General features: G+C 46.4%; 2 protein-coding genes across 2 annotated transcripts in view; both read right to left on the bottom strand.

Annotated features, from left to right (window-relative positions):
• The window catches only part of LOC142258673 (uncharacterized), a 333,416-nt gene that overhangs the window by 219,624 nt on the left and 90,042 nt on the right, over positions 1-23,750 (bottom strand). The window lies entirely within an intron of this gene.
• Positions 1,384-23,750, bottom strand: part of LOC142258671 (uncharacterized) — an 81,497-nt gene continuing 59,130 nt past the window's right edge. The window contains exons 11-12 of the mRNA XM_075331293.1: positions 4,726-4,828; positions 1,384-3,437 (exon numbers count right to left, since the gene is read on the bottom strand). Of these exons, the coding sequence (XP_075187408.1) occupies positions 1,687-3,437; positions 4,726-4,828 (1,854 nt within the window). The 3' untranslated portion in view covers positions 1,384-1,686. The remainder of the gene's footprint in view (positions 3,438-4,725; positions 4,829-23,750) is intronic.

Here is a 23,750-nt window from a genome sequence, read left to right as displayed (position 1 = left end):
TGTCATAGTGACAGACATCCTGTCAGCAAAAACAGCAAACTCTGTCCCCGTCACCGGGACAGGGTTCACCGGCGACTCTGCCTGGGCCACTACCACCATAGGCTCCGGCTGACGAAGTGGCACAGGGACCGAACATTGCACACAATGGGGGTCATTGTAACCTGCCGGTAGATTAGCCCCACAAGCGGCACAAGCAGCGTTCACAGCCTGTGTCTTGGCACCCTTGCGTTTTGCAGATGACATGTTGTCGTCTCCTCAGAGCAATAGGGGTATACAGCCAAGAAGCGACCTTACAGTGCAATATATATAGATATATCTGGTACAGGAAAAAGTACACCAAATAACACTGTGGCACTAGTGGGGCCAGCACGAATGTGCTGCTTACCGCCCACTTAACGCGGGTGTGTGGTCGCCAGAAATCCCTTGTCTGGGTCTCCCAGAGCCTGTGTCCGTTCCCCAGCCAGACTGCATGCAGGAATGGCTGCCGGCGTCTCTGTGGAGGGGGGGCGGGCCCTGGGTGTGCTCAGACAAAAAGCAGGAAACCTGCGTCCCACTGTGCCCAGTGAGAGGGCTGGAGCATGTAAATAAGGCTCCAGCCCTCGGCGCTGACGATTGCACAACGCCTGTCCCCTTCCCTGATTGACAGGGAGGGGGCGGGAACGAAGCGGAGCTAGGCCGCAAAAGCCGGGGACTAGATTTATAAGCGCCGCCGCCGTAAAAGCACGGTCGGCGCTAAGTCCCCGGCGCACTACAAGTCCCAACCGCGCCGCCGCTCCCGGAGCGGCCGGCGCGGTAGTTCCCAATACATAAAGTCACTCAGCCAAGCTGCAGTGACTCAAACCCCAGCGCGCAGCGCTACTGTCCCCGGCGCACTAGCACACCCAGCAAGTCTGGAGTGTGCGCGGCCAGTCCATAGGGGGACACAGAGTACCTGAATGTTGCAGGGCCTTGTCCCTGAACGGTACCCCGGCTCCTAATCCAGCAGGTTCAATGGGTCTGTGGACGGAGCCCGGCCTCAGGGCTTGGAGGCCGGTAAGATCCCACTTCCTCAGAGCCCCTCAGGGGGATGGGGAAGGAAAACAGCATGTGGGCTCCCGCCTCCGTACCCGCAATGGGTACCTCAACCTTACAAACCGCAAGTGGGGTGAGAAGGGAGCATGCTGGGGGCCCTAGTATGGGCCCTCTTTTCTTCCATCCGACATAGTCAGCAGCTGCTGCTGACTAAACAGTGGAGCTATGCGTGGATGTCTGACCTCCTTCGCACAAAGCAGAAAACTGGTGAGCCAGTGATCCCACTGGGGGTGTATAGCCAGAAGGGGAGGGGCCTTACACTTTTTAGTGTAATGCTTTGTGTGGCCTCCGGAGGCAGTGCTATACACCCCAATCGTCTGGGTCTCCCAATGGAGCGCCGAAGAAAAAAACGTTACAAGATACGTTCCCTCCGGACGCCGCTTTAGGCAATTATGACGGATCTGGCAAAAGCCGGATGCAACGCAAGGCCATCAGGCACAATCCGGCGCTAATACAAATCAATGGGGATAAAACGGATCCGGCGCCGGATCAGTTTTACCCGTTTTTTTCCGGATTGTGCCTGATGGAAAAAAACTGATGTGTGAAATTAGCCTTACTCTAAAACCAAGATTCCACTGTATAACATTTCCCAAATTATAAACATAAAAATGTCTGCTACCTTCTGTGAGTTGTTATATGTCCAGCAAGATTTGCTTTCCGAATAAAACATTTCCCACATTCTGAACATGAAAATGCCTTTTCCCCCGTATGAGTTTTTATATGGTCATCAAGATTTGCTTTCCGAATAAAACATTTCCCACATTCTGAACATGAAAATGGCTTTTCCCCCGTATGAGTTTTTATATGGTCATCAAGATGTGATTTTTGAATAAAACATTTCCCACATTGTGGACATGAAAATGGCTTCTCCCCTGTATGAGTTTTCATATGCCTATCAAGGTGTGATTTCCGAAAAAAACATTTCACACATTCTGCACATGAAAATGGCTTTTCCCCTGTATGAGTTTTTATATGCCTATCAAGGTGTGATTTCAGAATAAAACATTTCCCACATTCTGAACATGAAAATGGCTTCTCCCCTGTATGAGTTTTTATATGCTTATCAAGGTGTGATTTCTGAAAAAAACATTTCACACATTCTACACATGAAAATGGCTTCTCCCCTGTATGAGTTTTTATATGCCTATCAAGGTGTGATTTCAGAATAAAACATTTCCCACATTCTGAACATGAAAATGGCTTATCCCCTGTATGAGTTTTTATATGCTTATCAAGGTGTGATTTCTGAAAAAAACATTTCCCACATGCTGGACATGAAAATGGCTTTTCCCCCGTATGAGTTTTGATATGGTCATCAAGATGTGATTTCCGAATAAAACATTTCCCACATTGTGGACATGAAAATGGCTTCTCCCCTGTGTGAGTTTTTATATGCTGACGAAGGTTTGATTTCTGAATAAAACATTTCCCACATTCTGAGCATGAAATTGGCTTCTCCCCTGTGTGAGTTTTTATATGCAAATTAAGTTGTGATTTCTGAATAAAACATTTCCCACATTCTGAACATGAAAATGGCTTCTCCCCCGTATGAGTTTTAATATGCAAATCAAGCAGTGATTTCAGAAGAAAACATTTCCCACATTCTGAACATGAAAATGGCTTCTCACCTGTATGAGTTTTTATATGCTTATCAAGGTGTGATTTCAGAATAAAACATTTCCCACATTCTGAACATGAAAATGGCTTCTCACCTGTATGAGTTTTTATATGCCTATCAAGTTGTGATTTCAGAATAAAACATTTCCCACATGCTGGACATGAAAATGGCTTCTCCCCCGTGTGAGTTTTTATATGCCAATCAAGCTGTGATTTCTGAATAAAACATTTCCCACATTCTGAACATAAAAACGGCTTCTCCCCTGTGTGAATTTTTATATGCAGGTCAAGCGTTGATTTCTTAACAAAACATTTTCTACATTCTGAACATGAAAATGGCTTCTCCCCTGTGTGAATTTTTAGATGTTGAATAAGTCTTGATTTAAAAGTAAAACATTTTACACATTCTGGACAAGAAAATGGTTTTCCTTTGTGAATTATATTATGTGAAATTAGAGCAGACTTTTGGGTTAAACATTTTCCACATTGACTAGCTTTTAGATGTAAAATAAGCTGTGATTTTTGATTAAAACATATCTCACATTCTGAACAGGAGTACGGCTTATCCCTTGTGTGAGTTTGTTGCTGTTGATGCCTCCTTATGTGGCTTTTATTTTGCTTAACATTCTGAGGTGACCCAGGATATTGTTTAGAAGCATAAGATGACGGATCTTGAATGTGAAGGACTGAGGACTTATCTGGGATAATGACTTGTTCTTCATATGTATTCTGTATAATACCACAATATTCTGTCAAAAGAATAAAACAGATTTTATAAATTTTAAAAATTGTAGCATTTGAACTTGGTTTTTATTGGTAAATTCAGGCCCCTAACTGAAGTATCGTTGTGCTGCCCAGATTGTGATGGTTTTATTATATTTAAGACTACTCTTCCACAATTCCAAAAAGAAATCACACAGAAAATGAGTTAATAATATTGATTATATACTGAATATCATATCTGGTAACATAAGCACAGTGTCCATGGCTGCCTTATATAAGGCGACATAAGAGGAATTATACTTTATGATGCCATTAAGGTTAGGGTCAAAATACGGCGCTCACCACAGCAAGTTGTGCTAGCAGGTACAACACTGGAAACAGCGCAGCAAAAATCCTCCGGAAGCTGCAGCACCGACCGCCCAAGACCAGGGAGCTGATCATGGAAGGAAAGGAGCTGCACAGCAGGATGATCCGAGCGCTGCAAAAAGAGGAGGCGAGCCAGTGCAGGAACAATTAATTCTTACAGAATACCACTCTGCAGCCCCTTTCCTTCCATAAATAAGTCAGAAACACAAATAAGCAACCAAGGAGAGATTTGTTACATTTCAGCATCTTGTGATTAAAAAGAAAAAAAAATAAATCTGAACATTTTGACTCCTAGAAAAAAAAAAAAAAATCAGAACATAGAAATAGTTTATGCCATTTGCTATTATTAAACTCGTATCCGGCACATTCACAGATGAAATGACGTCAGTAAAAGAATCGCCCAAGAATCCCACCCCCCAATATCAGGATTAAATTGCTGGACCCCGGACATCCTATCAGGACACAATGGGTTATATATAAGAGGTGACGCTCATCTTCATGTAACCATGATATTTGTTATGTGATGATAATGCTCTGCCATCTTTGTCTCTGCCTCCTCCCTGGTAAGCAGCATTACCGACCCTCAAAGCAGTAATCTCCATCCGCTCCGGTTATTTGGGTTTATGACCCCATGTTTTGTATCTCTCACACACTGACATGACTGTAATAGGAGATAATGGATTCTTAGTCCCTAAACTGGAGAAACCCCTCATCAGCCCTGACAGCTCGTCCTCGCTCACATCGGTAGAATTCACATCCAGCTGTATTTCTCTTCTATTACATAACTGCACATCCCGTGTTATCACCTGCATCGGGATCACAGATTCATTCACATTTCAGGTTTATTTTACATGAAGGGTTAATATACCACTGGAAAAACTGACACCGGAAGGAGCGGAGAAATTGTAATGTGTGACTTGTTTGCGTTATTCGGTGGTCTGTACTCACCGGCGCGGTGATCTGTAGGAATATCCTCTTTACTCCGCTGATCGCCCCTCGCATTTATCTCTGGAGAATTAATATTGTTCAGATCTTTATCCAGATCCAAAAGCTGCAAAACAAAATATTGTAAAAGTCCCCGGGAATAATGGTGATAAGATCCTGACATGTGAAATCTGTGGTCAGCTGTGATCCTGCCGTCTCCACCGCTCTCATTACACAAGTATATAACATCTAATACTGGAGGAGAAAATAGGATTTGTCATACTGGTAATTCAGTTTCTAGGAAACCCTCCACGACAGCACCACAGGAGTTAACTCTCCACCCTAATATGGACTGGAAACACAAAGAGGATAAATAACCTCTTCCCACCTCCCATCTGCAGTGTTGTGTTGTTTTTTCAAGAAACCACTAGCATGAATGGTCTAAATCTTTTATTTCAGAAATAAGCCACTAAGTGCAAAACAGACAGAGGGAATAACCGCGCTGTCATGAAGGGTTCCTAGAAACTGAATTACCGGTAAGACAAATTCTATTTTCTTTATTCTCCATCTACAACACCACCACAGGAGGAGTACCAACAAATACACTTAGGAGGTGGGGGGGGGGGGGGCAACAGCTTTAAGGACCTTTCGACCAAAGGCTAGGTCTTTATTAGATAGCAAATATAGCCTATAATGCTTTAAGAAGGTATGGACTGAGGACCAAGTGGTGGCTCTGCAAATCTGCTCAATGGAGGAGTCTGGTTTCTCGGCCCAAAAGACGGACACTGATCTGGTAAAATGAGCTGTGAGACCCTGGTTCTTGCATGCTTCGCTGATTGCATTTTTAATCCAGTTAGCGATTGTACTCTTGGCAGCTTTCTTGCCCGTGTTTTTACCAATGATTTAGAAGAAGAGACTTTGGTCCTTCCGCAAGGGCTTGGTTCTTGGAAGGTAGTTCATTAGTCCTCTATGTACATCTAAGGAATGGAATTCCACTTCTTTATAATTGGTAGACTTTTGGCAGAAGAATAGTAACACAATGTTCTGGGAACTGTAAAACTCAGATACTACCTTTGGAAGGAATGACTGATCTAAGCGAAATAGTATTCTGTCTTTGAGAATTCTTATGTACGGTTCTCTTGTTGACAAAGCCTAGAGTTCACCTTTTCGTCTGGCTGTGGTGACTGCCACCAGAAAGGTGGTTTTCCAGGATAAGATTCTTAGGTTTGATGAGGTAACTGGCTCAAAGGGGAGGTTGTGTTAGTCCTTTAAGAACTATTTTCAAATCCAAAAGGGGAACTAGGTTGACTTGTCTGGGTCTTAACCTAACTGACATGAAACTTTTGATCCAACGGTGGCCTGCAAGGTTTTGATGAAAGTAGGAACCTAGAGCCGAGATTTGGACCTTAAGTGTACCAGGTCTGAGGCCTTTCTTTAGCCCATTCTGCAAAAACACTAAGATTTGAGCTGTTGAGGATAAGAATTGAGTATCGAAAAAATACTTAATTCAGCCATTTCATAGACTCAGGTGTATAGTTTAGTAAATGTAAACTAACACACATATTTATGAATGTTCTTGTTTCTTACTAACATGCGTATATATGTATATTGTATATTTAGTGATTTTCCTTAAACACAGTATATATTAGTATATGTAACTTTAAAGATGGTGCCTACATTCTGGCCAACTCCCAAGATGATGAACACAAGAATTCCTAGAGCTTGGACTGACCAATCCAGAGAAGAGACTATGCTAATTTCTATATGTCTTGAAGCCCCGACCTACCGTGTTTTTCCAAAAATAAGATCTCCCCCAAAAATAAGCCCTAGCAGGGATTTTCAGCATTTTCGGAGAAAGGCTTAAATATAAGCCCTCCCCCGAAAATAAGCCCTAGTCCCGAATCAATAATGAAGTGTCCGTGCAGCTAAAAAAGTTACAGATACTGCAGGACACTTCATTATAGACAGCGGCACCCGGCAATTACACTCACCCGACACTGAGCGGCAGGACCTGCAGTGATCGCACACGCGCACACATCAGCTCACACCCGCACACATCAGCTCACACACACACACACAAAAAATTAGATCTCACACACACACCAGATCTCACACAGAAACATCGGATCGCACACACAGTCAGATCGCACACATAATCAGATCGCACACACAAACATCGGATCACACGCAAACATCAAATCACACAGACAAACATCGGATCGCACACACATCGGATCGCATACACACTCACCTTATCCAGCGACACCGATCTCTTCTCGCCGGGAGAATCCTGAGAGGCAGTATCTGTGATCGGCTGTGTGTGCCTGCGATCAGATGTGTGTATCTGTGATCGGCTGTGTGTGTCTGTGATAGGATGTGTGTATCTGATCGGCTGTGTGTGCCTGTGATAGGATGTGTGTATCTGTGATCGGCTGTGTGTGCCTGCGATCGGATGTGTGTATCTGTGATAGGCTGTGTGTGCCTGCAATCTGCTGTGTGTGATCTGCTGTGTATATCTGCGATCTGCTGTGTGTGTGTGCCTGTGATCGGCTGTGTGTATCTGTGATCAGCTGTGTGTGCCTGCGATCTGCTGTGTGTGATCTGCTGTGTATATCTGTGATCTGGTGTGTGTGAGATCTGCTGTGTGTGTGAGATCTGCTGTGTGTGTCTGGGATCTTCTGTGTGTGTCAACGTGTCAGCTAGCAGCAGGGTAGGACGGCGTGCAGCACCGAGCGGAGATCACAGGAGGACCTGGGAACCACGCAGACGTCCTGGTCTGGTGAGTATGAGTCTCCTGTGAAGTGGGGGGGTCTGCTTTTTTGGGGGGTAAACTTACCCCCAACCGTGTTTCTCCAAGAATAAGACCTCCTCCAAAAATAAGCCCTAGTGCTTTTTTGGGGGGCAAAAAAAATATAAGACAGTGTCTTATTTTTGGAAAAGCACGGTACGATACTTGATTGGACTAAAACTTTTGTTTACAGCCCTTTACCTTTTGGTCTAGGGGCTTTGTCTAAGAATAAAGTTCAGTTGCATCAGAGTCTGTCATGGAGATAGTTATAACAGACTTGTTGTTCGTTATTTAATCTCATGTGCACACATGACAAAATAATTTGGAACAGCAGTCAGATCGAGAGGGACCGCTTGAGTCACATCCTTAACAGAGCTATGTTAGGACGGAATGGGTCTGGAATGTTGGGTTTACACCAGGTGTTCCATATTTTTTTATAAATGGCGTTGGTTACTGGTGGGCTGCACGTCTGAAGGGTTTCGATTACCCTGTCCGACAGGCTGGCCTCTGGCTTTCAGGAGTGTGGCTTCAGAAGACAAACCACCAGGTTCGACCTGTGGAGGTAATGGGTAAAAAAAAAAAAAAAAAAGAAGAAGAGTGGACCCTGGTGGGGTGGGTTGTATATTTGGTGTATGCTTCTTGGGCTAGGCTGATAAGAGTAACTGCAGCTTTGAGAACCTACACTGGGTGCAGACTTATTAGGCAAGTTGTACTTTAGCGGATTTTTTTTTATTATTGATCAACAACTATGTTCTCAATCAACCCAAAAGACTCATAAATATCAGAGCTTAATATTTTTGGAAGTTGGAGTATTTTTTTTTTTAGAATTGGCTATCTTAGGAGGATATCGGTTTGTGCAGCTAACTATTACTGTGCAGACTTATTAGGCAACTTAATAAAAACAAAATATATTCCCATCTCATTTGTGTATTTTCACAAGGTCAACCAATATAACTGCACAAAATTTAGACAAAGATTTCTGACATGCAAAAATAAAACCGAAAAAAATTAGTGACCAATATAGCCACCTTTCTTTATGATGACACTCAACAGCCTACCATCCATAGATTCTGTCAGTTGCTTGATCTGTTTACGATCAACATTGCATGTAGCAGCCACCACAGCCTCCCAGACACTGTTCCAAGAGGTGTACTGTTTTCCCTCCCTGTAGATCTCACATTTTATGAGGGACCACAGGTTCTCTATGGGGTTCAGATCAGGTGAACAAGGGGGCCATGTCATTATTTTTTCATCTTTTAGACCTTTACTGGCCAGCCACGCTGTGGAGTAGTTGGATGCATGTGATGGAGCATTGTCCTGCATGAAAAGCATGGTTTTTTTTGAACGATACCGACTTCTTCCTGTACCACTGCTTGAAGAAGTTGTCTTCCAGAAACTGGCAGTAGGTCTGGGAGTTGAGCTTCACTCCATCCTCAACCCGAAAAGGTCCCACAAGTTTATCTTTGATAATGCCAGCCCATACCAGTACCCTATCTCCATCTTGCTGGTGTCTGAGTCGGAGTGGAGCTCTCTGTCCTTTACTGATCAGCCTCTGGTCCATCCATCTGGCCCATCAAGAGTCACTCTCATTTCATCAGTCCATAAAACCTTTGAAAAATCATTCTTAAGATATTTCTTGGCCCAGTCTTGACGTTTTATGTTATGTTTCTTGTTCAAAAGGTGGCCATTTTTCAGCCTTCCTTACCTTGGCCATGTCCCTGAGTATGGCACACCTTGTGCTTTTTGATACTCCATTAACGTTGCAGCTATGAATTATGGCCAAACTGGTGGCAAATGGCATCTTGGCAGCTTCACGCTGGATTTTCCTCAATTCATGGGCAGTTATTTTGCCCAACACGCTTCTAGCGACCCTGTTGGCTATTTGCCATGAAACGCTTGATCACGCTTGAAATGTTTGGCAATTTCAAGACTGCTGCATCCCTCTGCAAGATATCTCTCAATTTTGGACTTTTCAGAGCCCGTCAAATCTCTCTTCTGACCCATATTTCGAAAGGAAGTTGCCTAATAAGTATGCACCCCTTATATAGGGTAGTGATGTCATTACACCACACCCCTCCTCATTACAGAGATGCACATCACCTGATTTCCTTAATTGGTAGTTGGCTCTCAAGCCTATACAGCTTAGAGTAGGACAACATGTATACAAATTGTCATGAGAACAAAATATTCATTTGCCTAATAAGTCTGCACACATTGTAGACTACTACTTTCAGTTTCCTGACAGGGGAAGACTTGCAGCTGATGTTGAGTCCAGAGTCCCTGGAAGGATATTTGTTATATCACTGCTCCCCAACCTCTCTGGCTGGCATACTTTCTTGGACATCTACAATAAAATTTATACTCTTATCCGCCCAGATAGAAGGACCTTCTTGTCTAGGGACCTGGGCGATCTGTTGTGAATATCATCAGACATGGTGCTGTTCCCGAGAGTGTTTCTGGGCTCCCTCTGGTGGCTAGTGCTGGTAGTGGGTCTGATTCTGCATCTGTTGCTCAGACAAGTGCAGGAGATGATTGCTGTTCCAGGAAGCCTATGGAGTCCAGCCTGGAGGAATAAAGGAAGGCAATTTCTGTCTAGCCCTTGCCGGTGATAATTGTTTCTGCTCAATGAGAAAATGTCCTGAATTTTGTCCTCCAGCTTTGAGGCTTTTGCCTTTCCCTGCAAGGTCTGTTTTGCATTTTTTCTGCTCCTTTTTTGGACTCTCCAGGAATGATTTCTGCAGCGATTTTTTTCGCTCCTTTGCATCGGTTTTGTTTACATGTCATCCTGGTCTGCAGCTATGCCTCCTAAGTATTTTTGTTTTTTCCTTCTGAGATTTAATTAGTTCTCATGCACCTTTTTGTTTCTTGCATGAATAAGTGCTCTCCCTGCACTTTGTTTGGAGGACGATTTAGTCCCAGCAAGAAAGGGAGTTTTGCTCCCAGTCTAATCTAATCTAGAGTTTGTATTTTTTGTATCTCATGTATTTGCACAAGAATTCCTGATATAGTGGGAGGAAAGATCGTGTGATCTTTTTAAGGAATTTTTGATTATCAGGTGTTGGTATTTTTTTAATGGTTTTTATTGGCTGTAACTAGGAAATCTATCCTATCCTTTTGTATCTAGCTAGCAGGGCCTCACTTTGCTTAACCCTATACTTTCCATCTGTGTGTTGTTCTTTCTTATATCACCGTCGTTATATGTTGGGGGCTTGTCTCTTTCCTTTGGGGCAATTCTGAGGCAAGTCAAGATTTCTCATTTCATCTTTGAGGTTAGTTAGTTCTCCGGCGGTGACAAGGCATCTACGTTGGTTAGGAACGCTCCACTGCTTCTTTTATTTGTACAGTTAGTGGATTGCAGCCAGCTAAGTTTCCAACTACTCTTGTGCATTATCTTCCATCATCGTTTATGGGTTTTTTGCAAGATCTTTTGCGGTCTCATGACCATACCAGTGATCCGTCCCAAGAGGCTAGGATGTGTGTCTGCAGGATTCTCATGCAGGCCTGGGCCTAGGCTACTGCTTGGATGTACGATGTCATGGATCCCAGTATTGACATTGGCGACCTCAGTGTTACCGATCTCTGACTGTGTATCGCTGAGAATTGGAATTGATTTCTGACTGGTTTTCCCTGGGCAGGAAGGATGTTTGCTTGCTTGAGTCTAGTAGGATTCTGAGGAAACTCTTCCTTGTGGAGGGTTTCAGATCGGACTTCCTTGGATTTACCATCCACCCCAACTTCTTTAGGACTTCGAGGGTTATCTGTATGTGCTGTTCGAGTACCGGAGTTGAGGAGCAAGGACAAGGAACCCATTGAGGTAGGGAACGATGCAGAAGTCTTGTTCCCTAATGAAAGCCACAACCTCTGCCATCAGCTATGTGAACACACAAGGAGTTGAGCAGATGCAAATGGGTTTACGTTACACTGGTAGTGTAATATTTTCCGGTTGTGAGACACCACAAACTCCAAGAATTTCTTGTGAGACTGGTGGATTAGGATATGGTAGTAGGCATCCTTTAGGTCGATTATTGCCATTACGAAATTGCACTCGATTAGTGGAATTATGGACTTGACTGATTCCATTTTAAACCGTGTGTAGGTTAAGTACTGGTTCAAGGGTTTTAAGTTTATTAAAACCCTGTGAGAGCCATTGGGTTTCTTCATCAAGAATAACCGAAAAGTAGTGGCCTTGTCTGACCTCTGTCTCTGGAAGTGGTGATATTACCCCAGACCTCTGGAGCTCTCGAAGACCTTACATGAGAGGGTCCTGCCAACCCTTAGAGGAAGTACAGGTGATTCTTAGATGTCGTGGAAAATAGGAGAGCTCGATATTCAACCCGTCTGTGACGACATGGACTCTCATGGGTTAAAGTTTCTTAAAATTCAGCCAGACAGGATGATAGATTGTTTATAGACGGGGATAAGTCCCTCATTGTTTTTACAAGATTCTTGTTGACTCATGTAATTGTGTTGGCCACTGAAAGCCAGACGTATTGTTTCTCCAGACTCTTCTAGTAATCATTGTAATGTAGTTGTGCATTGCTAATGTAATTACCTTAGTAGTCATTGTCTAGTCTGTGCATTCCAGACTACATGTATACAATCAGTCTTTCTGTAGACATCATTTGGATGAACATTGTCCATGCAGCTTGAGATTCATCCAATGGGAGAGGCGATCTTGTCCAACCAATCGATGAGGACGCAGTATGCCCAGGGGGAGGTCTGTGGCTATAAGAGAGGACTTCTTTAAGCCACCAGGTTGTTGATGAATGCTGATGGATCCAGTCTAAGCTCTTAGGAGCTGACTAGAGGATCAGGATACCCTGTGGCTTCAATCTAGGGACTCCGGTTCCCTTTGGAGACCATATCCACAGTCTAGGGATTTCGACTCTGGCTGCCAGGATTATATCATCATACCAGGACTACCTAAGGAGGACACTCAGGTTGGGACAATCCGGTCACCTGGCTACAGACTTTGCAGACCTCACACAGCTTCCTAAATCTGGCGCTATTCCTTTCTCGGTGGGTGCCCGCCGAAAGCGGGGTGCTGCTGGATTGGAGTAAGCGGCCCTGGAAGCTCTGAGGCAAGGACATTCTAATCCCTGGTGAGCCAGCGGAAGGGTGAGACTCTGTTGCCTGTTACATTGGTGTGTTTTGCTGGTTATGTGTTGTTAATTGTTTGGGGATCCAATAAAGTCTAATTATTGTGGTTCCCTCACCCTGTGTTGTCTGAGTAGTGTTACGCCCACAGTTAAGGAGGCCGGCATTCAGTTGGGATGAGCCCTGAGCCACGCTGTCTTTCTAAAGGCGGCTGGTCAGTGGACAAGAGCACCCACTGAGCCCCGTGTTTCCACAATTGGTAGCAGCGGTGGGATACTACTCAGCCTGGTTTACCCAGGGGAGCTGCAGCGGAATGGTGTTCGTGGACATCGTCCAGGGCTCAACAACCAGGGAGGCACATAAGCATACCCAGCAGATCATAGGGGAGGCATTCAGGTTTCGGACGCTGCCATGTCCAACCCCACCAGCTCAGCCATGGGATAAGGACAAGAGAGGAGTTACGACCGCTGCAGTAAATGGATGCTACAGGATCTGTGCCAGAGGCGAAAGATTATCTACTGGAACGCTGAAACTCGGTTGGACTTGATTCAAAAATTAGTCCGTTGGGATGCCCAGAATGATGCAGGGGACGATGAGGATCCCGCCGATATTGACCCGGAGGATTTAATCTATGTGCCACATCATGGATCTAGTGACAATCGGGAATCAACTTGGTCCAAAATGGCCCAAGCCACAGCGTTGTTGACTGTATTGGGGCCTAAATCTTCAAGAGAAGAGAGGGCTTGGGTTCTGGAATATGTTTATGGAGTGCCAGCTGCCGTACTGCTAGCACCAGCCGCTCGAGAAGGATAGTCCCGCTACCCAGCAGAAGCTGCACCAAAACAAAGAGGCCGCATGCTTGGAGCCCGTCTGCCACTCCAACCAGTCAACATATACCGAGATGAACCAACGAGACCTGAGGAATGCTACTCCCAAGAAACACCAATAGCTGAGGAAGTGGTTTATCCAGTCCACACCCTACGGCAGGCCAGACACCGTACACCAGCCAACCTCCATCCCCACGGTCAAGGTCGGTGATATACAGGCTCAGGGACTTCGAGACATTGGATCTCCCATCACTCTGGTAAGCCCAGTTATTGTTTCTCCAGAAGACCATTTACCAGATTCCCAATTATTCATCTCCTTGGCTGAGGGCCAGCGCTCGGACATCCCTCTGGCATGTGTGCAGTTGGACCTAAGGACCGGCCAGGGAGAGGTCGAGGTGGAGCTTGTGGACAGCTTCCCCACACCTGGTATTTTGAGGACCAACCAGGAAGTGATCGATGTAGGGCTTGTGAACAGCCTCCCCATACCGGTCATTATGGAGACTGACCAGAGCAAGGCTGATGTGGAGCTTATGGACACCGTCCCCACACCAGATATTTTGGGAAATGACCAGGGAGAGGTTGATGTGAGACCTGTGAACAGCCTCCCCACACCTGTCATTGTGGAGACTGACCAGAGCAAGGCTGATGTGGAGCTTATGAACAGCATCCCCACCCCCTAGTATTTTGGGAACTAACCAGGAAGCGATCGATGTGGGACTTGTGAACAGTCTCCCTATACATGTCATTGTGGAGACTGACCAGAGCAAGGCTGATGTGGAGCTTATGGACACCGTCCCCACACCAGTTACTTTGGGGTCTGACCAGGAAGAGGTCCATATGGAGTTTATGGACAGCCTCCCCACACCTGTTGTTTCGGGGACTAGACAGGAGGAAGTTGAAGTGGGGTTCATGGATGGCCCCACCAAGCCTGTTGTTTCGGATACCACTCAGAGGGAAGTGAAAGTGGGGCTTGGCGATTACCTGCTCACACCAGTCATTTTGGAGAATGACCTAGGACAAGGACTATCCAGTCAGTTTGAAGCAGCCATCACCCACTTCCAAGCCAAGCAGGACCCTGATGTGGATCTTTCTAACATCTTTTCCAAGGATAATTTATATTCCCAGTCTCCAGCATCCACTTCTGAGCCAAGAACCGTGAGTAAGCCTAACCACACTGTGGCTATTGACTGGGGGAAGACTGATAGTAAGAAATGTATGCAAGCCCAACTCATGGACCCCACCTTAGTGCTTGCCGGCAATATGGCTGCTCAACCTGGGGAAGGTAATCAGGGGGAGGTGTATAGATGTGAGCCTCTGTTGCTGACCTCACCATTAAAAAGGACAATCCCGTCAAGAGGAGAAGGATGATCGGAAGCCTATCATGTCTGGCTAATATTAAGAAGGGGGAGGAATGTGACGACATGGACTCTCATGGGTTAAAGTCTCTTAAAATTCAGCCAGACAGGATGATAGATTGTTTATAGACGGGGGATAAGTCCCTCATTGTTTTTACAAGACTCTTGTTGACATGTAATTGTGTTGGCCACTGAAAGCCAGACGTATTGTTTCTCCAGACTCTTCCAGTAATCATTGTAATGTAGTTGTGTATTGCTAATATAATTACCTTAGTAGTCATTGTCTAGTCTGTGCATTCCAGACTACATGTATACCCTCAGTCTTTCTGTAGACATCATTTGGATGAACATTGTCCATGCAGCTTGAGATTCATTCAATGGGAGAGGCGATCTTGTCCAACCAATCGATGAGGACGCAGTGTGCCCAGAGGGAGGCCTGTGGCTATGAGAGGACTTATTTAAGCCACCAGGTTGCTGATGGATGCTGATGGATCCAGTCTAAGCTCTTAGGAGCTGACTAGAGGATCAGGATACCCTGTGGCTTCAATCTAGGGACTCCGGTTCCGGTTGGAGACCATATCCACAGTCTAGGGAGTTCGACTCCGGCTGCCAGGATTATATCATCATACCAGGACTACCTAAGGAAGACACTCCGGTTGGGACAGTTCAGTCACCTGCTACAGACTTTGCAGACCTCACACAGCTTCCTAAATCTGGCATTATTCCTTTCTCGGTGGGTGCCCGCCAAAAGCGGGGTGCTGCTGGATTGGAGTAAATAGCCCTGGGACTTCTGAGGCATGGACATTCTAAATCCCTGGTGAGCCAGCGGAAGGGTGAGACTCTGTTGCCTGCTACATTTGTGTGTTTTGCAGGTTATGTGTTATGTGCCGTTAATTGTTTGGGGATCCAATAAAGTCTAATTATTGTGGTTCCCTCACCCTGTGATGTCTGAGTGTTTTTTGGTTTTTTTTTAAACTCGTTTTATTGAAGGTTAAGTAAATCATTACATTGAAGGATAAATCAGCAATTTGTACAGTAAAAAATATATGTAAATTGGTTAATAGTCAGAGTAATAAAGCAACAACAATCAAGTCAACGTCTATTACTTTCAGCATGGCCTTAGTACAGTAAACATTTCAAAGGTGTCAGCTCGCCAGTCATATCCGTCCTGGGGCAAAAAGCCCATGTTAACAAGGAATGTGCAACCCAGGTTTCAGGGACCTCGTCATGTCACTGATATGGATCACATGTTTCTCCTTTCCCCTCACTGGAGCATTATCGGTTATTACTGCGATAATAATGACTGTAGGTTATCAGTCAGGGAACCGGGTGATCCTCCGGTCAAGGGCGATCCCAACCATCTACCCCATATTTTGTCAAATTTATGTAAAGAACCTCTCGTCTTATATACAAATTGTTCTAACGGAATTATAGCATTTACCAATGCAATCCAAGAGGCTCTAGTTGGGGGATGAGTGCTCATCCAATTTAGTATAATGCCCTTCCGGGCCAAAAACAGGACCTTTTTTATTAATAGATTTTCATCTTGGGACCAGGAGTGTACCCCTACCACCCCAAATAGACATAGGATTGGGCACATAGCAACCACTTTTTGAAGTATGGTGGAAAGAGTCGTTACAACCTCACTCCAATAGGAGAGAATGACCCGGCAATCCCATATCATGTGCCAGAAATCAGCACCGTCTCTCCCGCATCTCGGACAACCCACCCCCACCAAATTATTCGCCTTTTTCATCTTTTTCAGTCTCTGGGGAGTGATATAACTCTGGTGTATTATATATAACTGAATCAGTCTATTATTAATTGCGGGAGAAACCAACGTGTGTGATTCGACAATGTCGTCCCACACTACATCATCAATTTCAGGGATCCTGGCACTCCACCTCTCCCAGACAGAAAGAGGACTGTTCATGACTTTGGCCCGGATAAGTGAGGAGTATAGTTTGGAAACAAGACCGCCAGGGCCCTGCGATCTAATAATTCCAAAGACTGGAAAGTAAGAGAATCTAACCCCACGACCAGAGAACTGAGCCCGAAAGGCGTGCCTGATCTGAAGATACTGAAACCCATGAGATTCCGGCAAATCGAATTCCGTACGCAGTTGTGCAAAGGGGCGGAGTTCACCATCCCGGACAAGTGATCCCAGGGAGACTATTCCGCGATTCCTCCATTCACCAAACCCCGGCAACCCACAAAAGTGTGGAAGGTCCAGGTTATCCCATAAGGGGGTCTCAGTTGGTATATCATGAAATCCGAATATGGCTTTAGCCTCTTTCCAGATCCTGGCCCCTAGTTTGTGTATCGGGAGGACACGGCCCCCAGGGGCCTTCTTGTGATCTGTCAATAGTGGCCATAGGAGATCCACACCTGTGAACTCTGCCAAGAGTCCATCCGGAGAACCCCTTACCCCAGGAAGTGTCCATTGACCCAGATATTTCAATTGTCCGGCCAGGTAGTATATATAAAGATCAGGAAGGGCCATACCCCCCATGTCCTTGGGTCTCTGTAATTTGGCCAATTGGACCCTTGATCTGGATGTGCCCCAGACAAAGGTGATCATTAGGGATTCCAGGGACCGAAAGAAAGAGCGGGGAATCTGTACAAATACATGCTGGGTAATATAAAGACACTTTGGTTGCACTATCATTTTAAGGAGGTTAATCCTTCCCGCCACTGAGAGCGGGAGTTGGCTCCATCTATTAAATTTCTCCCCGAGGTGTGATAACAGGGGGACAATATTTCTTGCTATCATCTCCGAAGGGCTTCCCGCCAGTATAATCCCAAGGTATTTAAAATGATCCACTACTGGAACCCTACATATGCGGGTGTTCGCCATTTCCTCTCCGTCCCGAGACAGAAAGAGAAGGTACGACTTTGACCAGTTTATTGACAGACCCGAGAACTCCCCGAATCGGTCAATTAGTTCCACGGCTCTAGGAATGGAGGAATCCGGATCAGATGCAAACAGTAGCAAGTCATCTGCATACAGAGACAAGCGTTCATCTCCCTTACAGTGCTTCACTCCCCGGTAGATTGGGTCCGCCCAAATGCGCACCGCCAACGGTTCCATGGCAAGGGCGAACAGGAGAGGGGATAGGGGACATCCCTGTCTGGTTCCCCTCCCCAAAGGGAAAGTTTCCGACACCCCGCCACCCACCTGAATGTTAGCAGATGGAGCTTTATATATAATCTGAATCCATCTAATGAATTCGTTGCCGAAACCAAATGCCCGCAGTACCTCCAGCAGGTATGGCCATTCTATAGAGTCAAAGGCCTTGGCCGCATCCAGGGAGACCAGAGCCCAATCCTCCTCTAACTTGGTGCCCATCTGTAAGATTACCTGCGCCCTCCTCAGGTTATCCGAGGTACTCCTACCCGGAATGAATCCAGACTGATCCTCATGTATTATGGAGGAGATCACTTTGTTGAGTCTAGATGCTAGTATTTTGGTAAGAATTTTATAATCAGAGTTCAACAAAGAGATCGGTCTGTACGAGCCACAATCCAATGGGTCCTTATCTGGTTTCAATAGTAGAACGATGGTCGCCTCATAAAAAGAGTCAGGCAACCGTCCCCTGCGGAACGAAGCCTCAACCGTCTCCAGGAGGGCCGGAGCCAGCTCCCCCTGATATTTGTCAAATATTTCAATCGGGAGTCCGTCTGGCCCAGACGCCCTACCCCTATTGAGGGCTCCCATCGCCTCCACCATCTCCTCCATACTAATGGGCTCATCCAAGGCTGATCTCTGGGCCGAAGTCAATCTAGGAAACTCCAGATCTCGTAAATAATCAGCGATCTCCTCCCTCGACACGGTCAGCCTGGATTCATATAGGTTCCTATAGAAGTCCAAGAACATCTCCAGAATACCATTGACGGAAGTGACTGATTCGCCGCTAGGGTCTCTAATTTTAAGGACCGCAGGTGAACTATTGGATTGGTGCACCAAGAACGCTAGTAAACTACTAGATTGGTTCCCTTGCTCAAAATATCTCTGGTTCGTGAAGAAGACATGTCTCTTAGCCTTATCTTGCAAGTACAAGAGATATTTCCTCCCAGCCTGTAGCCATTGAGATCCGTTTTCCTCAGAAGGGTCCGAGGTGAATCTATGTTCGAGCACTCTATTTTGAGTGGCCAATTCCTCCTCCTCTCTGGCCGCCTGTTTCTTGAGATAGGAGATAGAGGAGTGACAGCATCCCCTCAAATATGCCTTAAGCGCATCCCAATAGGCCGAGTGATTCTCTTCCACGGAGTTCGTCTCAGTGTATGCCCTGAGCTGATCAGGAATCCTATCATTGGTTCCAAAGAGTGAAAGCCACCAAGGGTTAATCTTCCGTGACACTTTACGAGATTTACATCCTTCCCATTTAATGCCTACAAATACCGGGGAGTGATCTGATACTGATCTGGGCAGGTGACATACCGATTGTATATGGGCACAGACTCTTTCGTTTCCACAGATGTAATCAATTCGAGATAAAGAGTTTTCCCGGGAGTATAACATGTATATTCTCTCAGTACTGGGTTAAAAAACCGCCACATGTCGCACCATCCCACCTCCTGTAGGAATGCACTCAGTCTAGTTTGTATCGTAGGGGAGATCGGGACCTGTCGGGTGTTGAATCTATCCAGTCCTGTGTTATTAATCAAATTAAAGTCCCCCATGCAGAGCACCAAGGCTTGTGGGAATTGTGAGGCAAACTTAGCTGCCTCACACAGAATCGAGATTCCCATCGCAGGGGGGATGTATATGGCTAGGATCACTATCATTACCCCATCGATATGAGCCTGGATAAACACATACCTCCCATCATTATCCTTTATAATCTTACCCGGGTCCCACCGCAGTGCTTTGTGGATTAGTACCGATACTCCCCTAGAATATGAGGAATGAACAGAATGAGCTGACCATTGAACCCAAGGTTTCTGAAGCACTCTAGTGGTCTCCAACAATAAATGGGTCTCTTGTAAACATACAATCTGAGCTTTGGATCTTTTGATATGTGCGAATACTGCCGCCCTTTTCCTGGATGTGCCCAGTCCCCTAACATTCCATGTCATCAAACTTAAAGCCATTGAAAGATACCACTTGCTAAATTGAATGGAAAATGTCAAAAACTTAACCTACAGTAGAACTTGGGGGGTAAACGTACCCTTAAATACAAACAATCGGCTGCACTCACACAGCCGATAAGAACTGACCCAGTAGTGCGACCAGGAGAGATTTTCCCTAGCAACGACTAGGGTGAACCAACGTGGCTAGATGGTGTACTTGGTACGGGGGTGTCCTCGAACAAGGACTTAAGCTTCTCCTGCAGTCCAATAAATTGAATTATCCTGCAACATAGCCTTTAATCATGCATAAATAAAAGGACCAAGAATAGATGGGTATAGATATAAGGGAGAGAAAAAAAAAAAGGGGGGGGAAGAAAGAGAAATGTGAAAAAGAAAGAGGGCAAGGGAAGGAGAGAGAGAAGAGAAAAAAAAAGATAAGAGAGGAAGAAAGAGGATGAGTGAGGGAGAATATAGAGAGATGTGAGGAGGAAAAGAGGTAGCGGAGAGCAAAAATGGGAGGAAACTGGGGGGGAGAGAGGAAGGGTGAAGGGGGAAGCTGGAGAGAGGAGCAAGGGGGAGACTTAGAGTAGAAGGGGAGTAAGAGAACAAGGGGGTGGTAGGGGGGTGGGATAAGGGAGGATGAGGAATTAAGCAAAAAGGGGGGAGGGGGAAAGAAGAAATGGAGGTGTGGAGGAAATGAGAGGAAAATTTGCAGGTAACCTTAGGTTATAAGATGTTATGATGACCTTAGAAACTTAATACAGCTCTAAAAACAAAATTCAGCATTATGAACTTAAGTGCGTTGCCAAATGTTGCGAACCCAAAATAAAGTCCCATGTTAGATCAAAATATACAGGATGACACGAGTTCGCTTGAAAGTGTTCTTGGTGCCGCAGCAGCGGTCTGGCCCAAGTCCCGCCTGATTTCACCTCGGTCCGGTCCCGCCAGCGACGCACCTGCGACCGAGTGATCTGGAGCTCAAACTGGACTTAGCGATGATCACAGTGATCGCAGGCCACGTCACATCCAAAGACGCGACCTCCAGCTACCCAGACCCAAGGGGGGCCGACCTGGAAACCGGCTCAATGGAAGGCCAATAATAATCGCACCCAGTAGCTCACAAGCTTCCGGAGGGCCACAAGCGCACCAGCGCATCCTGATAAGTTCATCCGCTTCTCAGCGAACTGGAACCAGGAGATCAGGGCGCGGACGCAACGGCGATCCCGAGCCCCGTTCCACTCACATGACAGAAGAGGAGAAGAAAACAAAAATATTTCGCGTCTTCAGTAGCAAGGGACGCCGAATACCTGCATAAGATGATCATAAAGCGATCGCAACAGCGATTTCAGACACGACGTCCCAGGAATTAGAATCGCATTACCGACCTCACTCCGGAGAAGAAGAAATAAGTGGCTCAAAACCGCGACGCCAGCACAACAACGACCCTCCAGGCATCGCCCATAACTGTAACGCATCAGCGCTTCCTCTTCAGTGTGTTGATCCAATCATCCACCTCCGCAGGAGAAGTAAAGAAAAGGGAGCGCTCTTGATGAACCACTCTGAGACGGGCTGGGAAGATCATGGAGTAAGCAATTTGGTGTTCTCTAAGTCGTTTTTTCACTTGGATGAAGGATGCCCTTGTTTTCTGAAGAGACGCAGAGAAGTCAGGGAAGATCAATATGGAAGCGTTGTTGTGTAAGTTCGGGCCCTTGCGTCTCGCCGCACCAAGGGTCGCATCTCTATCCCTGCTGCTCAACAGTCGGGCCAGGAGGGGTCTGGGCTGCGCTCCTGGGGGAGGAGGTCTGGCCGGCACCCGGTGGGCTCTTTCTATGGCGAAGGCCGCTGACAGCGTCGCATCAGGGAAAGTTTCGGAGCCATGTTTCCATGAACTTACATGGGTCGCTCCCTTCTGCTCTCTCCGGCATCCCTAGGATTCTTAAGTTGTTGCGACGCAGGCGATTTTCCAGATCATCAGCCCTCTGCGCCCAGTTGTTTGCCGCGCTTTCCAAAGAGGATAATCTGCCCGGCGTCGCTCTTGCGTCGTCCTCCAGCGTGGAGATCCGCTGCTCCGTCTCCTTTACCCGCTCTCTCAGATTTTGCAAATCCAGCCTGAGGAGACCCACATCGATCTTAACCTCCTCAATTTTACCCGTCAGCGACACTTTTGAATCCTGGATCGCTGCAAGTAATTGCGTAGTGACTTGCTGCAAGGTCAGCTCCTGCGATTCCTTGGATCCGGCCTCCATGTTCTCCTCCTCCTCCGCCTCACTGGCTTCCCGCTCTGCCTGTTTGCCGGCGCCATCTTGCTGGGAGTCTCGGGCAAATTTCTTCAGCTTCTCAGCCACCGCAGCACTGCGACCTCTACTCATATTACCGATCAGAATGATCACCGCACCACAGGTAATCTGGAGGTGTATTTAGGCACCAATTACGGTAGGATTAACAGAATATATCAGCGTTGGACTGCGGAGCTGTTCTCAGATGCGACCGCTCATGCTGCCTGCTGGCCACGCCCCCCGTGATGTCTGAGTGTTACGCCCACGGTTAAGGAGGCCGGCGTTCAGTTGGGATGAGCCCTGAGCCACGCTGTCTTTCTAAAGGCGGCTGGTTCAGTGGACGAGAGCACCCACTGAGCCCCGTGTCTCCACACCGTCTCTGATAGTATTTAAGTATTTAGGACCCACTGGCTTGATGAAATAATTTGCCATTGGGAAGGAATTTTGAGATGCGGCCTCCAACTATGTTGGTGTCATTGTTTCTCCTGATGCTAGTTCCGATCGTTCGACCTCTGGGAGGTAAAGATGTTCCTGCCTTTTCATCCTTTTAGGTAATCAGGGCGTCACACAAGACGATCTATCCTGCGATGCATCGCGGGGTCACGGGTTTCGTGACGCACATCCGGCATCGTTCACTACTTCGTTTCGTGTGACACCTCCGAGCGACGCATAATCGCTCACAAATCGCGAGGTGTGTACACGTCGCTCAGTTTTAAAAAATTGTTTATTTATCATGGCGCCGATTGTTCATCGTTCCCGGGGCAGCACACATCTCACCGTGTGACACCCTGGGAACGATGAACACAGTTTACCTGCGTCCCGCAGCTACCGCCGGCAATGCAGAAGGAAGGAGGTGTGTGGGATATTTACGTCCCGCTCATCTCCGCCCCTCCGCTTCTATTCGCCAACGGCTATGTGACGTCGCTGTGACACCGAACGTCCCTCCCCCTTCAGGAAGAGGATGTTCGCCGCCCACAGCGAGGTCGCTCATCAGGTAAGTACGCGTAACGGCGGTTTCATGACTGTGCGCCATGGGCAACTAATTGCCCGTGATGCACAAACGACGGGGGTGGGTACGATCGCTTCTGCAATTGCACGATAGATCGTACCGTGTGACGCCCGCATAACTCCACCATCCTGTTTTACCTTTACCTCTATACTGAAAGGGCTGGCTCTGAAAATATTTTTTATCGGTTTATGCTCTGGTAGTGACTTTTTCGATTGCCCTTTCAAGTAACTCGTTTAGAGCCAGACTGGAGATGTACTCTCCCTGGAAGGGGATGGAGAAGAGCCAGATCTTTGATGTAGCATCACTGCTCCAGAACTTGAACCACAGGGCCCTTCTTGCAGAATTTGATAGTACTGCTGCCTTTGCAGATCAGCGATGAAGGAGAAAGCGAGTGAGCTCTGACCTCCGCTACCTGGTATAAGGTGGAATTTTTCTGTAGCAGTGTTCTGGTCACCAGCCACGGAGCATCGCAGGTAACCTCTTCATCCACTCATAAGGACAGGAAACAACACTGGAAATGGGAGGTGGGAAGGGACTCTGTTTCCTATCCCTATTTGGTCAGAGAGTTAACTCCTGCTGTGCTGCTGTCCTGAAGGGTGACTAGAGAAAAAAAAACTGAACACA

The sequence above is a fragment of the Anomaloglossus baeobatrachus genome (assembly GCF_048569485.1).
Source record: "Anomaloglossus baeobatrachus isolate aAnoBae1 chromosome 1 unlocalized genomic scaffold, aAnoBae1.hap1 SUPER_1_unloc_4, whole genome shotgun sequence".
Taxonomy (NCBI): domain Eukaryota; kingdom Metazoa; phylum Chordata; class Amphibia; order Anura; family Aromobatidae; genus Anomaloglossus; species Anomaloglossus baeobatrachus.
The sequence above is the reverse complement of the archived record's forward strand: the minus strand, read 5'-3'. Positions and strand labels throughout refer to the sequence as shown.